Below are 15,355 nucleotides of genomic sequence, written 5' to 3'. Positions count from 1 at the left end.
GATTGGCAGAAGCAGCAATGTTATCCTGACCTGACGCCCGAGATGTTTCAGATTGAAAGTAAATAAAGACCAGGAGTGTAACGGATGAACCTGTCAGTGGGAAGGACAGGTAGCTCTGTGTCTCTTCCCCACAGCTGCCCGTCACCTGTGATTGCCGTGACAACAGCTGCAGTATCCAGAACACCCCTTGAAAGTGTGCTGGGTGTGTGTGTGTGTGTGTGCGCGTGCATGTAAGGTACATTAACTTTGGGCGATTTTCCACAAGTTTGTGTTAATCTGTGACTGAATGTGATTGTGTTAAGTCTGTATGCTTGAGAATGTCATTGTTTTTGGACTGTGAATGTGATTGCTTACGTCTTAGGACAGTGAATTTGATTGGTCATGTGCAGGTACTGCAAATGTGATTGGTCACTTTGAATTATTTAATCATCACTGATTCTTTGTGACAGGACATCCTAAAACATAGGATGTCCTATGTTTATATGTGCTTTTGTGTATGTTATTGTTTCAGTCCTGTTTTACCTCAGCCACGTTGTCCACCTTTAAAGAACACATAACTGCAAGGTCTCCACCTGCTGGTTAAAGTGAGAATGGTTTCTTAGGCAATGAGCTGGAATTCTGCACTGGCCCGCAGGGCCATTAGTACTGCTGGTTCTCATTCCTCCCCTCTAATCAGGGACTGATTTAAACCTGACACACTAGGTTGAGTGTAATCTCTGGCCAATCAGTGACTGCTGTGACCTATAAGGCAGAAGAGAAAACCAGCAGGACTGCTGACCTTGAGCGTCAGATTTGGGTATCCCTGCTCTAGCGGAGCAGTGTTGGTGAAACCATGAGCCAGGGACATAGAGGAAACATTTTCCCGTGCGTTACAGTTGTAGATAGCTACAGGATATAAGATACATACCACTGGAGTACCTATTTCTGCAAGGAAGAACTCCGGTATCCGTGTGTTTAAATGAAGAGGACTTTATAGGTTAATTCATGTTACTTATATTTAAAAGGGCAATTTAGCATCCAAGGCCATAGTCATTGGCAAATAGTTTTTGAATGATTTTGCGAAAGAAGGAAAGTGTTTAAAATCCTATATGTAGTCAGTTTTCCATAGATTTCTAGAGCTGAATTTGTGACTATTAACCTAATGGCTCTTAGGGGCTTTCCCTCTGTGCAGAACTCACTGCTGAAATAACTTTGCCCTGGTGTGGGTCAACCTGGCCTGAAAGGGCAGATAATGTGTTTGCTCTCATTTAAATATGGAGGAAACAAAAAAGCAGAAACACTTCATCACAGCACGTGTTATTACGGTCATTTCTTTGTACATTCAATGTGTTTTGAACATTCCTGAACAAGCAGCACTCAGTTTTACTTTTGAAGTTCTGCAATTGTTATTAATCTGGAAGCCCTGAACTGTTACTGTCAATGGTATTTTTACCAATTCTTGGGAGGGTGAACAAACACAGTTTTATTGCAGTGTTCCATGATGGTGATTCTCAAGATAAAGAGGAATATTTTTTGTCCAGCAATTTGTCTTGTTTTTCTGGACGACGTTATGTTTGGGTTCATCCGGATCAGTGCCCGGGTCTGACAGTACTGCGCTAGCATTGTTTGTGTCCCACCGGCTGTGTGGCTGACAGCCACAGAAACTCGCCTGCATGGGGGAGAAATGCGATTCCTTTATGTGGTAGAGTAACGGCAGGAGCCGCAGATCGCTCTGCAGTTGTGTGTTTTGCATTTGTTTATAGATGCTGAGCAGTTGCAATCATCGCTGTAGAACACTGAGTAAAGAACTGAACCATTTTTCTCACTGTTTTTATTTCCTTCCCCCTCTCTATCTATCTATCTATCTATCTATCTATCTATCTGTCTGTCTGTCTGTCTGTCTTTATGTCTTTCTGTCTATCTGTCTGTCTTAGTCCACGAGTCTGATAGAGCTGGGGAACCCCTCTCAGAGTCTGGAGAATGTTTGTCGGTGGGCCTTTCTGCAGCAGAAGGAGGATGCAGGCGATGCTGAGCATCACGACCACGCCATCTTCCTCACCCGCCGCGAGTTCGGCCCCACTGGCATGCAGGGTCAGCACATGCACGCACACGCATGCACATACACACAGACATGCACACACACACACACGCACACACACACACAAGCATGCACACACACACATACGCACACACACATACAAACACTTAAATTCAAATTAAAATTAAAAAATGCTTTATTGGCATGAAATTCACACACTCCCACACACACAAGGCCAGCAGTTTCCTCTGGCTTACACTCACTGTCACTGTCTATCAAATGCTCACACAAAGACAAGAATTGATTACAGTGGTTCTCAAACCTGTTCCTGGAGATCTACTGTCCTGTAGGTTTTCACTCCAACCCTAAGAAAGCACACCTCATTCAACAGCAAGATATCTCATTATGCTGCAAATTACTAGAATTAGGTGTGCCAAATCATGGATGAAATGGAAACCTACAGGACGGTAGATCTCCAGGAATCAGGGTGGGAACCACTGAATTATTATTAGTATACATTTGTCATGAATTGTCTTTGGTTTTAGACCTTTAAAGGAGAAGGGATACTACTCCTAATATATTTGTGTATTGGCATCTTAGGGCCTTAACAAAAGACCTTCTTTCTACTTTTTTGATTTATCAGAACAGATCATCTTATTCTGAAAACACTGCTTTTGAATAGTGAGGTATGTGCGAAGCAAAGTTGTAGATGTTGAGTAAAATTCTTTTTTTCCCACTCCTTCTCTCATGTTTCCCAGGTTACGCCCCAGTGACGGGAATGTGTCACCCTGTGCGTAGCTGCACCCTGAACCATGAGGACGGCTTCTCCTCCGCCTTTGTGGTCGCACACGAGACTGGACACGTGTATGCAGCTCCCCATATGAGACACACACAAGCATGTTCATGCACAGATAGGCTTCCTGGTTAATGATTGGATGTTCACGCACAGATTGACTTCCTGGTTAATCATTGGATGTTCATGCACAAATAGGTTTCCTGGTTGATGATTGGATGTTCATGCACAGATAGGCTCCCTGGTTACTGATTGGACGTTCATGCACTGATAAGCTTCCTGGTTTCTGATCAGATGTTCACGCAGTGATCGGCTTCCCAGTTAACAGTTGCCTGGTTTCTTGCCCTCACAGGCTTGGCATGGAGCACGACGGGCAGGGGAATCGCTGTGGAGACGAGGTGCCCATGGGGAGCATCATGGCGCCGCTGGTCCAGGCCGCTTTCCACCGCTTCCACTGGTCCCGCTGCAGCCAGCAGGAACTGAGCCGCTACCTGCAGTGAGTCTGAGTCTGAGTCAGAGTCTGCGGCCACGCCCTCTCTGCCATGTCCTGACCCCCCCCCCCCCCCCCCCCCCGCCTTCTGCCTGCCCCCTACTCACTCTTTACTACTACTGAGGAGTTGGGTGGTATCAATCGGGATTTGAATGGTGTTTTCAGATGGTTAGATGATGTGAGGGATTAGAAGGTGTTAATGAAGGTGTTTCCTGCTGTTACCTGGGTCACTGACAGATTGGTGAATTGATGGGTGGTGTTAATGAGAGGTAAGGCAGTGTTAATGAGATGTTGGGTGGTGCTATTGAGAGCATGGGTGGGGTTTTTTGATGTCACCTGGGTCAGTAACCGATTGGTGAAGTGACGGGTGGTGTTAATGAGAGATTGGGTGGTGTTAGTGAGGGCATGGGTGGTGTTTCCCACTGCAGCTCCTACGACTGCCTCCGGGACGATCCCTTCGACCACGACTGGCCCTTGTTGCCGCAGTTACCAGGGATCCACTACTCCATGAACGAGCAGTGTCGCTTCGACTTCGGCATTGGCTACATGATGTGCACGGCGGTGAGTGGCGTGTTCCCCAACCATCCCATACCCCTCCCCCAAACTTCTGATTTTGGACCCTTCCGTCTTTACTCCCTCTTCTACACAATCCCTACCATTTATGGAAATAAAAAAATACAGTTGTTAGTGCATGCATTTGATTCGTTTACCAGATCGGTTCCCATCTGAACCCTAATCGTGTGTTCCACTTCCTGTCCTTGAAGTACAGTGGACACATCCTTGGCAGGAAGCCCAGGATTGAGCACTTTTTAACAAAGACGTCCTTAGGAGACACTTTCACTTCTTTTAGCTTGCAGATGGTCTGCTCCTAGGTTTCTTCAACTCTTTAAACCTACTCTAATGTAAGGGTTCAAAATTAATCTTTTCAGGTCACTTCCATGGCTTCCCAGTTTCTTAATCACTTTGGGTTACTGGTTTTGGACTCACAAGTGTGACTGCCCACAGAGTACCAATCACAGGAACCATGAGACTACTTGGCCTATAGAGGTGCCTTACCTTGCTGTAAGGGCTGGTTTCCTCTTGCTAGTGTTCCTGTTTAATGTACTTTAATGTACTTAAGAATTCCTTCCTTTTGGGACAAGCAACCGAGGGTTCTCAACAGCTAGCTACATTTGAAGCTATTTGTGAAGATGTTTTGCTTTTTAATTCCATCAATTTATTTTTAAGTTAAACAGGTCTTGTACAGTATTTATATAATGAGATGGACCAGTTTTTATGACTTTTCCAATATTGTACTTGTCTTCGTAATTGTACTGTCCATAAGCTAGTATCTGGCAGTTGTGTACTTTTCTGGAATAGTGATATGTTACTGTGGGTGTTAGGGTTACAGTGATGCTGAGTCCCTGTAGGTATCCTGGTTACAGTGATGCTGTGTTACTGTGGATATCCAGGTTATCGTGATACCTTTTCACTGTGGGTATCCAGGTTACACTGATGCTGTATCTCACTGTGGGTATCCAGGTTACAGTGATGCTGTGTTACTGTGTGTATCCTGGTTACAGTGATGCTGTGTTACTGTGGGTATCCAGGTTACAGTGATACCTTTTTACTGTAGGTCTCCAGGTTACAGTGATGCTGTATCTCACTGTGGGTATCCAGGTTACAGTGATGCTGTGTTACTGTGTGTATCCTGGTTACAGTGATGCTGTGTTACTGTGGGTATCCAGGTTACAGTGATACCTTTTTACTGTAGGTCTCCAGGTTACAGTGATGCTGTATCTCACTGTGGGTATCCAGTTTACCGTGATGCTGTGTTACTATGGGTATCCTGGTTACAGTGATGCTGTGTTACTGTGGGTATCCAGGTTATAGTGATACCTTTTTACTGTAGGTCTCCAGGTTACAGTGATGCTGTATCTCACTGTGGGTATTCAGGTTACAGTGATGCTGTGTTACTGTGGGTATCCAGGTTATGGTGATGCTGTGTGTATCCAGGTTACAGTGATGCTGTGTTACTGTGGACATTGAGGTTAACAGGACTGTGCTGAGCACTGTGTGTGAATGAGGGTGACTCTGTTTCCTCCAGTACAGCACTTTCGACCCCTGCAAACAGCTGTGGTGCAGCCATCCTGAGAACCCCTTCTTCTGCAAGACCAAAAAGGGCCCGCCGATCGATGGAACCATGTGTGCACCCGGGAAGGTAAGACGATCTCTTACACATGCACACATAAGCCGCGTTTCCACCGCAGGAACTATACCCCGGAACTAGGAACCTTTTGAGGAACTCAGTGCGTTTCCACCGCAGGAACTAGGGTCTAAATTTAGTTCTGGGGGCTTTGTTTTACCCCCCAAAACGTTCCTGCTCGGGGGGTAGTACTTTCCGAAAGTACAGGAACCTTTTGGGTGGAGCTTGCAGCGCTGAACATTTCTGATTGGTTGAGTACTCGTAGCATTTGTGTTGTATTTATTTTCCGCCATTACCCGCCATGTTTGAAAATATGCAGCGGCAAACCAATTTATTTTCATAATAACTTCAAATCAAACTTGTATGTTATGCGGCGCAGTAGCCTACTTTTGGTTATAGCCTGTCAACGTCTTGGAATTATAACGTGTGCTCTTCTGTTCTTTTCTTGCTTTAGTATTCGTTTTATAAAATGCTAAGCATTCGTGCTGGGACAGCATATTACGTAGGCTACCAAAACATTCAAACGGATTAATTCGGTTGCTGAATATTTTCTTCCGGATTTTCTTTGTTAGCCCGTTGTAATTGACTCAAAACGTTTGATACAGTTATGTGAGGTATGCGGTAGTTCTGCATAATTAACATTGGTGATACAGTACAAGCAAACTGGAAATGACCTTCCGCACTTTTTATCCGGGTAAAATAACAGGTTAATTCTAGTAATCTTCCCTTTAGCTTTTTCAGACTGCCGTAATTTTACTCAATTTTACTGCCATTTTTCAATTCCACGAAAAGACCAGGAAGACTATGGACTCATTTATGGTGCATGGTTCGCATCTGGAGGGCACACTTCGCTGCTCGGCTAGCAGTAACTTCGAAGGAAAGCAAACGGTGGCTGTACCACTACTAATTTACATTTTCACGCAAGTCCGAGTTTTCGCTCTATTCTTGTCATTTTGCGATTAGCCTATATGGAATTGACAACGAGAAAGTAATAAAACAGCAAATTGTTTACAACGTGTGCATGTTTTCTGCTGTTAATGAATGTGTTTGAGAGGATATATGAAAATCAATAAATACAAAAGTAACCATATATAGTCATTGTTGGTAACCCGTTGTATATAAGTGGAATAAACCCCTTCGAGCTGTCCCGGTTATTAGAAAATAATGTAGGCTACTTCGGTGGTAGTGTGGCGTTACAGAAGAAATCATATGACAGATGGACCGACGACAACGTCAGTGGGCTAATTTGCCTAATCTTCGCGGTACTTTAGACCCCGGTGGAAACGCAGACAACCATTGGCTGAAGGAACCTTTTAGTTCCTGGTAAAGTAGTTCCTGGGACTGAAAGTTCCGGGTAATTTTGGTGGAAACGCGGCTTTACATGCACACATGCACACATGAAAGCAGTTACTTACACACACATGCACATGCACTCAGACAAATACGGCTTTTTACGCATACATGCATGCATGCGACCAAATACAGGTATGTTCACAAACATACAAACGTGTACAAACACATGCACTGACACCTGCACTTCACTCAATTTGCATCTCCTTCAAAGCTGACTTAACATAACATAACATAATGATGAGGACAGGCCATTCAGTCCCACAATACTCGCCATTTTCTGAGGTGTGTCTGAATGGAAAGGTGTGCTTGTCTCTTGCCCTCTCAGCACTGCTTTAAGGGTCACTGCATCTGGCTCACCCCGGACGTCCTGAGGCAGGACGGTAACTGGGGCGCATGGAGCAAGTTTGGGACCTGCTCTCGAACCTGCGGCGCGGGTGTGCGGTTTCGCACCCGCACGTGTGACAACCCACCGTGAGTGTGAAGCGTTTCTCCTACGTCTCTGTGCGTGACCCTGAGGCTACAGTCTATTTACTGTACATCCTCGTAAAACCCTGCAATTCATTTCTGTCCCCTGTAGTGGACACAAATCTCAAGACCCACATATTCTACCATGCTGAAATGTACACTATAAGGAAAATTCTATAAAAATATTTTTTAAAACTGCAACATTCACAAAAAGCTAACGAAAGTCTCAGGAGGATATGCTAATTTTCTTTTTTAGTATTTCATTATTTATTTATACTGATTTTCCGTTTCCCCTATTTTGGGATGCCTGGTCTATCTGTAAGCCTGTGTGATCTCTGGAACATCCTCTGCCAATTTGGGAGAGATTAGAAGCACGAGCTCTCCAGCAGTGTGTGTGTGCTATCAGCTGCCATTTAATGCTCAGAGCACAGAATGACACTGGTGCCCTGGGTGACCCAAACCCTCAGCAGAGCTTTACAGTGACAACGGAGAGATGAAGGGTTCCGTACGAGCTGCTCTAATGTTCTTTCTCCGTCTCTCCCTCCCTGTCAACAACACCTGTCCCCCCCCCCCACCTGTCCAGCCCTGCTAACGGGGGACGCAGCTGTTTAGGGCCGAACAGCCAGTTCCAGATCTGCAACACAGAGCAGTGTGACAGGCTCTTCGCCGACCTTCGGGAGGAGCAGTGTCAGATGCTGGAGCCCTTCTTCGAGTTCCAGAACGCCAAGCACCACTGGCTGCCCTTCGAGCACGAAGATCGTGAGTTCTGCTGCGGGGGTGGGGTGGGGGGCGGGGGGGGTGTGGGGTGTGAGACCGCTGTCCTCAGGTGTTTGTAACAGAATATTGGGAGTGGGCTGGCGGGGCGTGAGTCACCAAACTCCATTCAGACATGCTTCACATTCCGTTGCCTCGCATACCTAACGGATGACCTTAAATTTCTACAGCTTTCTTAAAAAGTGTTTAAAGAGCTGAATGGAAGCAGAATTCATGCAGTGAAGGTCATGTGTGCATTCAGTAGGTTTACAGGACTCTAAAATGGAACTTTTCTGGCTCAGAGATAGTGTTTCATATCGAAAATGTATTGACTTATTGCATGAACTTATGCTATTTTTTATTTTCTCCCCTCTGGTCAAAGTGAATGACTTGTATGTCCAGCCTCTGGCCCGACAGAAAATATCAGGATAAGAACCTGCATGTCTTCATTCTTCCTCATCATTGAGTTTTTCATTGATGTACATGTCTAAGGACACGTGGACACATGCATGTTTCTCTCTCTCTCCCTCTCCCTCTCTCACTTTCTCTCTTTCTCTTTCTCTCATGCACACACACATACGCATGCACACACATACACACACACACACTCACACACACAAACCTCTGAAAGGGTTAGAACTGGGTCAGGTTCACCAAGGATCACCTACAGGCCAGTGCTTACCATCGTTACCACAGTGCTGCTTGTGTGTCAGAGAGCCCATATGGAGGATGTATCCACAAGCAGCCCTACTGTAGAGCTCCTCATCATTCATAAAAAAAGGAACCCAGCCACCTCCTACCCTTCCTCACCTCTTCTTCATCTTGTAGCACATTAAATGTGCTTTTATGCAGTATTACTGTAGCCTCGGTGCGATCACAGAAGAGGTGCTGTCAGTTTGAGGGATAGACATGAGGAAACCACGAGGAGCAGACCTTCCCTCTTCCCAGTTTTTTGAGCCGGGCCAAACACATGGAAACACAATCATCGCAGAGATGGAATATCCAGTTTTCCACACTCCTCCTTTTCTGCTTCAGGGATGGTGCAGATTGACCGGTTTCAGCACGTCCTTCAGGCCCTTGGAATGCATTCCTCCTCTGATCCAAACACAGCTGCTCTCTGGCTCTAACAGTGGCTGCAGAGCAATGCACTCTTGTCCACACCATCTGGTTTAGGCTCTTATTTCAGGTGAAACATCAACAGGTTGCTCACAAGGACTTCATACAAATAACACGGCCATTAGGATTGGGCCCGCTATGCAAGAGAGCTCAGGGTCTTACCAAAACTGGAACCAGGTCAGCTCCTGTATGGTGGACCCAGTCCAAGACCAAGGAGAACCCCAGTCCACCTGGATATGTGATACTTCCCTATACCAGTGCTTTACAGTGATGAAAATAACACTCCAAAATGCATAGCAGCTTGAGCCAGTCCAGAATATTCTAGGAGCAGGTTACTAGTACACTTCCGCACAGTGCACTTGGTCCTAGTGATAAGAGTGGAAGCTGTGTTTTGGGCATAATCTGCGGATGCCCACGCCTTTCCCCTTGGTCTCTCGGCTCTTACTCCCACCCTCAGTAATTGAGGCCTCCTCTGGTAGTAAAACTGCACAACTCAGCCTGAAGAGTATTACAGCTGAGCATTCCATTTAATTAAATCCAAACTAAATCTGACCGTGCAACACAAGGTCCTCAAGGTGGACATTAGCCTGAAAGAATGAATTTAATGATTTTAATAATAATTTCACAGCTGAGGTGGTGCCGCAGCAGGGATCGGACCACCCCCTGTGTGGGGGGTTATGAGAGTCCGCCAATGGGCCATGCCACACATCTCATCACACACTAAACTATGTTTTTAATGCAAGGATTGCTTGCTGGCACTGACTTGTTCCACCTTCTGTGTGAATGTATATTCATGCTAATGTGCTTTGTTGAGAAATCTGCTTTTTTCTACAACTTCAGTTATAAAGTATTTTAAAAACCAGTATGAGGTGAATAGCCAGTTGTACTTATGCAATAAAGTAGTAAGTAACAAGGCTAAATAGGCTGCCTTGGCTAACCACACCAATGTTGATGATATTATATCATGCTTTTATAAAACACATTTTAAGTGTTCAGATTTGAAACACTGCTACCTGTACTGACTCCTCCTCCGTTGTCCCTGACACCTTTACTGACTCCTCCCCCTTTGTCCCTGTCCAGCTAAGGAGAACTTCCACCTGTATTGACTCCTCCCCCTTTGTCCCTGCTGCCTGTACTGACTCCTCCCCCTTTGTCCCTGCCACCTGTACTGACTCCTCCCCCTTTGTCCCTGCCACCTGTACTGACTCCTCCTCCTTTGTCCCTGCCTCCCGTACTGACTCCTCCCCCTTTGTCTGTGCCCAGCTAAGGAGAACTGCCAGCTGTACTGCCAGTCCAAGGAGACGATGGACGTGGTGGACATGCAGAGGCTGACACACGACGGGACGCGCTGCTCTTACGGGGACCCCTACAGCATCTGCGTGGGCGGAGACTGTGTGGTGGGTGTGATATCGCAGTGTGCCCCAAATGCTGCTTATTACCATGTAGTCTACCACAGTGGATCAAACTGAGAAACTCAATTTTATTTTACTGTGATGACTATCATGGTAGTTAGGGACTGCAAGGGATTATGTTTTTTGGAATGAAGAGGGGGCTCGGGACCAGGGCTGGGATCCCCCTGTTTTTATCTATGATTAGTACTGTCTGACCCCATCCCCTCCCTTTACCAGCTAGTGACCCTTTTATGATGTCATCATTGCCTGTACACGGAGTCATTTCTGCACACTGTACCAGGTTTATGTGTTCTTATGTGTCTCCAACATCAACAGAGTCATTTTATCAGGGAATCTGCATATACAACAGCCAGTATATGAGAACCGTGCTTTCCTTATATCTTAAATATAGCAGTCACACACAAATATAATACCTGACCACAAACATGGTAACACCCAAGTGGAATATCTCCCTCGTGTAACAGACAATATATATATATTTTTTGCTGTATTGTTGGAGACGTATAAATAGTGGCTTATTATATTAATATTAATATTGTTATATTATTCAGCCATATGTTGGGATTTGTTTCCGAAATGCAATAGTGGCACAGCAACAGGGCCCCACTGAGGATTTGAACCTGCATCTGGTCGCTATGACTGCACACAGATCAGATGAAATCGGAGGGGATCTTACCCTGGCTAATGCACATCCTCTGCCCATCCCACAATCCCCTTTGCTCACAGCGCTAATTCTGTCCCTGCAGAAAGTCGGCTGTGACTACGTGATTGGCTCAGCCTTGCAGGAGGACAAGTGTGGAGTGTGCGGGGGGGACAACTCCACCTGCAAAATCATCAAAGGCAGCTTCACTCGCAGTGCCAGGAAACAAGGTATGCCCCCCCCCCCCCACCAAAAAAAATAACCAAACGTGAACAGGTCAACGTCTGACCATCAGCCGGAGTGCTGTTCACCTGATTTCAATTGATTTATTGATTGATTGATTGATTGATTGAATGCATGAATGAATGAATGAATGAATGAATGAATGAATGAATGAATGAATTAAATAATTATTTTAAAAGATGATTTGTTTAAAAACTTCATCAAATTCATCAGACAGAAAAAAGATTTTTTTCTTTTTCTTTTTCTTTTTTGCCCTACAGAGCACTCAGATTCAGAGCACTCAATCTTTTTATGCATACCCACATGATAGAGCAATGTGACTGATCGGACTTGCGTTTGAAGGCTTTTTCTTATACGCGTAGCCAACCGGTCAACCCTGAGTCAAGCCAGAGGTCCTGTGAGCCACACTGCTGGCCACACTTCATTGGACCGAGCTTGTTATTACAGAAAAGTTTGTCGCAACAGAGCCGAACACAACAGATTTCTTTAGTTAGAATTTTTAAACATGACGTGCGCAATTATACACTCTTACCCTGTGAGTGCGTCATTATCTAGCTCTGAGATACACTTTCACTTTATTTCAGCTTTCTATTTTATTATCAGATGTAGAGCGCCACCTAGTGTTGAAATGAAAAATGACATTTGCAGTACCTGTGCTATTTCAGCCTTTTCTCTTTATAATGCAACCGTTGTTAAAAATCCAGTTAAATATATTTTAGCTGTGAACAGGAGAAACTGTTTTATGTTTGTTCCTAGATGACTGCCTATACTTGTTTCCCTCTGTGAACAAGATGACCCAGATCATGGATTGTCTGACCATATTTTATTACCGCCTCCTCCCATATCTTAAAACAATGCACAAACAACACCTTTTGTGTGTGTATACACAAAGCAGACCCTTTCTTAAAATATGCACACATATTATTTATTATTCTGTCACTAGTGGGAGAGATGCATGATTTGTGTTGAGGTAGACCTGGCCATAATATTTGATGGCTCTGAATATATTTGTTTCCTCTTGATTTAAAGTCTAAGAGTAATTCTATGATGGGTAACATTTGGGCCACCAGTTGACTTGACCTACTATATATTTTCCATCTGCACAACATTGAGAAGCAACACCCAGAAAAATGGGTGAATTACATTTCTGGGGAAAAAAAATTGAACATGATTTGACTGACTCATGTTGATGAAGGCAATCTGTTAGCTACAAAGGCACAATAAAGCAATGCCGGAGACATCTGATTTCCTGGCTTCTGTTGGGGCGAACGTTTAATGATTGATCATTTGTTTTTGATTTCTCTCTTCTGGCGACCGCAATTGCTTTTGACAGGCTGGTTATGAGCAACAATAAACAAATACGGGCTGTACTTCATCCAGACAAGCCGTTCATCCTCCGTGCTTTCTTGCCCAGCCGAAGAACGTCGGTATCTGCGAGGAGAGCTGATGATTTGAGGAAAAGATAAAGCACACACACGCAGCCTTTTATTTATACTCTGGATAGAAACCCTCTTTGTGCTTGTTCCCATAAAGTTAAAAGTATGGAAGTAGACCGTGTCATCTTAATCGCCTCATCGCTCATCTGCTGCTCCTGCACCTTCCAGGCTTTCTGAAGATACTGGAGGTTCCCAAAGGAGCGAGGCATCTGGTTGTCCAGGAGTTTAAAGGAACAGAGCATATCCTGGGTAAGCCTGAGCAGGTAGCGTTGGCTTCAGTTTGAACGTCCCTGCCTGTCAGCGCTTGGCTGCAGTGCAATATCGTTACCTCCTGAACCAGTTTTGTTTCAGGAGACCTGGCGTACGTGCAGTTTCTTTCCCCCACTAATTACCCTGGCTCATTTAGCTAATTATCTGCGTACGACAGCACTTGTTCACCCATTAGAACACCATAAAATATCCCATATAAGGCATAGAAAAGAACACTGCCCCTGTATAGCTGTCATTCAAAAGCTTCTGATGGAATTTAGCAGAAATGTCTGATCACATGATTGATCTGTCTAGTTAGATCACTAAAAGCAGGACTTGGTGAGAAATCCAAAAATGTTGAAGCTGTGACTCTGTATACTTCACCTGCTACTTGTCATCCAGGAATTTAAAGGAACATAACAAACTCTGGGTAGGCCTGAGCAGGGGGTTTAGAAACCTAGCTTGTACAGTGAATCGGGTGATTCAGAGGTTGTTGTTCAGTTCCCAGATGGGACCTCTCCCTGAGCAAAGGTACTCAACCTGAGCTGCTTCAGTAAAAAATATAAATAATATTAAAATAATAATAATAATACATTTTGTTAATGTGCATGATATGATTCCATTCTGAACAGATGGAGATGGTTCCATCGGCATACGGGTTTACATTTGTGACAAACAGAAGTGAGAAACAATAAAGATGTGGCCTGATTGACTGTTTCCCCCCTACAACCCTCCCCCTTCCCACCCCTCCCTGGCGCTTCTCCCCAGCGCTGAAGAATGAAGCCACGGGGCACGTGTTCCTGAACGCGAAGGGCGAGTTTCCGGAGTCACGGACCGTGGTAGAGAAGGGCGTGGCCTGGGAGTACCAGAACGATGACGACAAGGAGACGGTCCAGACTGACGGACCGCTGAGATACGCGGTTCTGGTCATGGTGAGCAGTGGCGCAGTGAGGGGGGATTTCACTGTAGGAATCGGGTTCTGTGAGGGGGGATTTCACTGTAGGAATCGGGTTCTGTGAGGGGGGATTTCACTGTAGGAATCGGGTTCTGTGAGGGGGCATTTCGCTGTAGGAATCGGGTTCTGTGAGGGGGGATTTCGCTGTAGGAATCGGGTTCTGTGAGGGGGGATTTCACTGTAGGAATCAGGTTCTGTGAGGGGGCATTTCGCTGTAGGAATCGGGTTCTGTGAGGGGGGATTTCACTGTAGGAATCGGGTTCTGTGAGGGGGGGGGGGTTTACCACTGTGAGCAGAGCAGCAGTCTTTATTTAGTGATTTAGTTAACATATCTCCTTGCACCACCTCCCCTCCAAAGCTTACAGCATGAAAAGAAAATGTTCACAAAAAATATTTTATTCACTGAAAATCAAAAGTGAATATTTCAGGAAAGCATATTTCAGGACCCAGTAAGATGCTAGTAAGCTAATTGTATTTTTAAAGAATAATTGTTGGCTAATTGGATCTTCAGCGGATTCTCATGGGTGCAGGAATGTGAACTGTAAAAAAAAATATTATGGTCTGTTAAAAGCTTTTCGCCGTTTCCTCCCTACAGATCCAGGTTCAGGGCGACTCCAAGGTCACGCTGTCCTACAAGTACGTGATACACGAAGAGCTGCAGTCCTCCGTGGAGACCAACGCCCTGCAGGACGACTCCTTCTACTTCGAATGGGCCCTGAAGAAGTGGTCGCACTGCTCCAAGCCCTGCGGAGGAGGTAATCACGCAGAGTGGGCGTATCTGACGGGTTATAGCTCTGACGGACAGGGGAAGCGTGTGTGATGAGTTATACCTCTGACGGACAGGGGTGCGTACAGTGTGAAAGAGATAATGTCTCTCTTACAGGAAGTGGACATCTTTACAGTGAGATGTGTACAGTGAAATATCGCTCTGATGGACAGATATGTACGGTAGAGGTAATGTCTCTCTTATAAGAAGTGGATATTTTAGAAGTAATGTCTATGAGCGGTAACCAGTAGAGGTAATGTCTCTCTTACAGGAACTGGACATGTTAGTAGATGCTGATGAAACGTGTCACCTACATCATAACCTTGTCTGTGGCTGCTGATGTACCGCGTGCTGTCTGTGTGTTTCTGTGCTGGATAGGTAAGCAGTATACGCGGTTTGGCTGCAGGAGGAAGTCAGACAGTAAGATGGTCCATCGCACAAACTGCCAAAACGTGAAGAAACCCCGAGCCATGACCAGAGAC

General features: G+C 45.2%; 1 protein-coding gene across 3 annotated transcripts in view; it reads left to right on the top strand.

Moving 5' to 3' along the window:
- LOC118235729 (A disintegrin and metalloproteinase with thrombospondin motifs 2-like) overlaps nt 1-15,355 on the top strand; it is a 66,651-nt gene that overhangs the window by 42,456 nt on the left and 8,840 nt on the right. For 2 of the 3 annotated variants that reach the window (XM_035433441.1, XM_035433443.1), the window contains exons 6-18: nt 1,914-2,070; nt 2,776-2,881; nt 3,163-3,306; nt 3,729-3,861; nt 5,387-5,500; nt 7,164-7,309; nt 7,887-8,062; nt 10,436-10,569; nt 11,331-11,454; nt 13,072-13,152; nt 13,921-14,084; nt 14,703-14,862; nt 15,252-15,355. The exon at nt 15,252-15,355 is cut by the window's right edge and continues 29 nt beyond it. In XM_035433441.1, coding sequence (XP_035289332.1) covers nt 1,914-2,070; nt 2,776-2,881; nt 3,163-3,306; nt 3,729-3,861; nt 5,387-5,500; nt 7,164-7,309; nt 7,887-8,062; nt 10,436-10,569; nt 11,331-11,454; nt 13,072-13,152; nt 13,921-14,084; nt 14,703-14,862; nt 15,252-15,355 — 1,743 coding nt within the window. Of the gene's footprint in view, nt 1-1,913; nt 2,071-2,775; nt 2,882-3,162; nt 3,307-3,728; nt 3,862-5,386; nt 5,501-7,163; nt 7,310-7,886; nt 8,063-10,435; nt 10,570-11,330; nt 11,455-13,071; nt 13,153-13,920; nt 14,085-14,702; nt 14,863-15,251 lie in introns of those variants that run through there. The other variant, XM_035433442.1, reaches the window with a different exon arrangement.

This window comes from Anguilla anguilla, chromosome 9 (genome assembly GCF_013347855.1).
Source record: "Anguilla anguilla isolate fAngAng1 chromosome 9, fAngAng1.pri, whole genome shotgun sequence".
NCBI lineage: Eukaryota > Metazoa > Chordata > Actinopteri > Anguilliformes > Anguillidae > Anguilla > Anguilla anguilla.
Note: the sequence above shows the minus strand (reverse complement) of the source record. Positions and strands in the feature narration are given on the sequence as shown.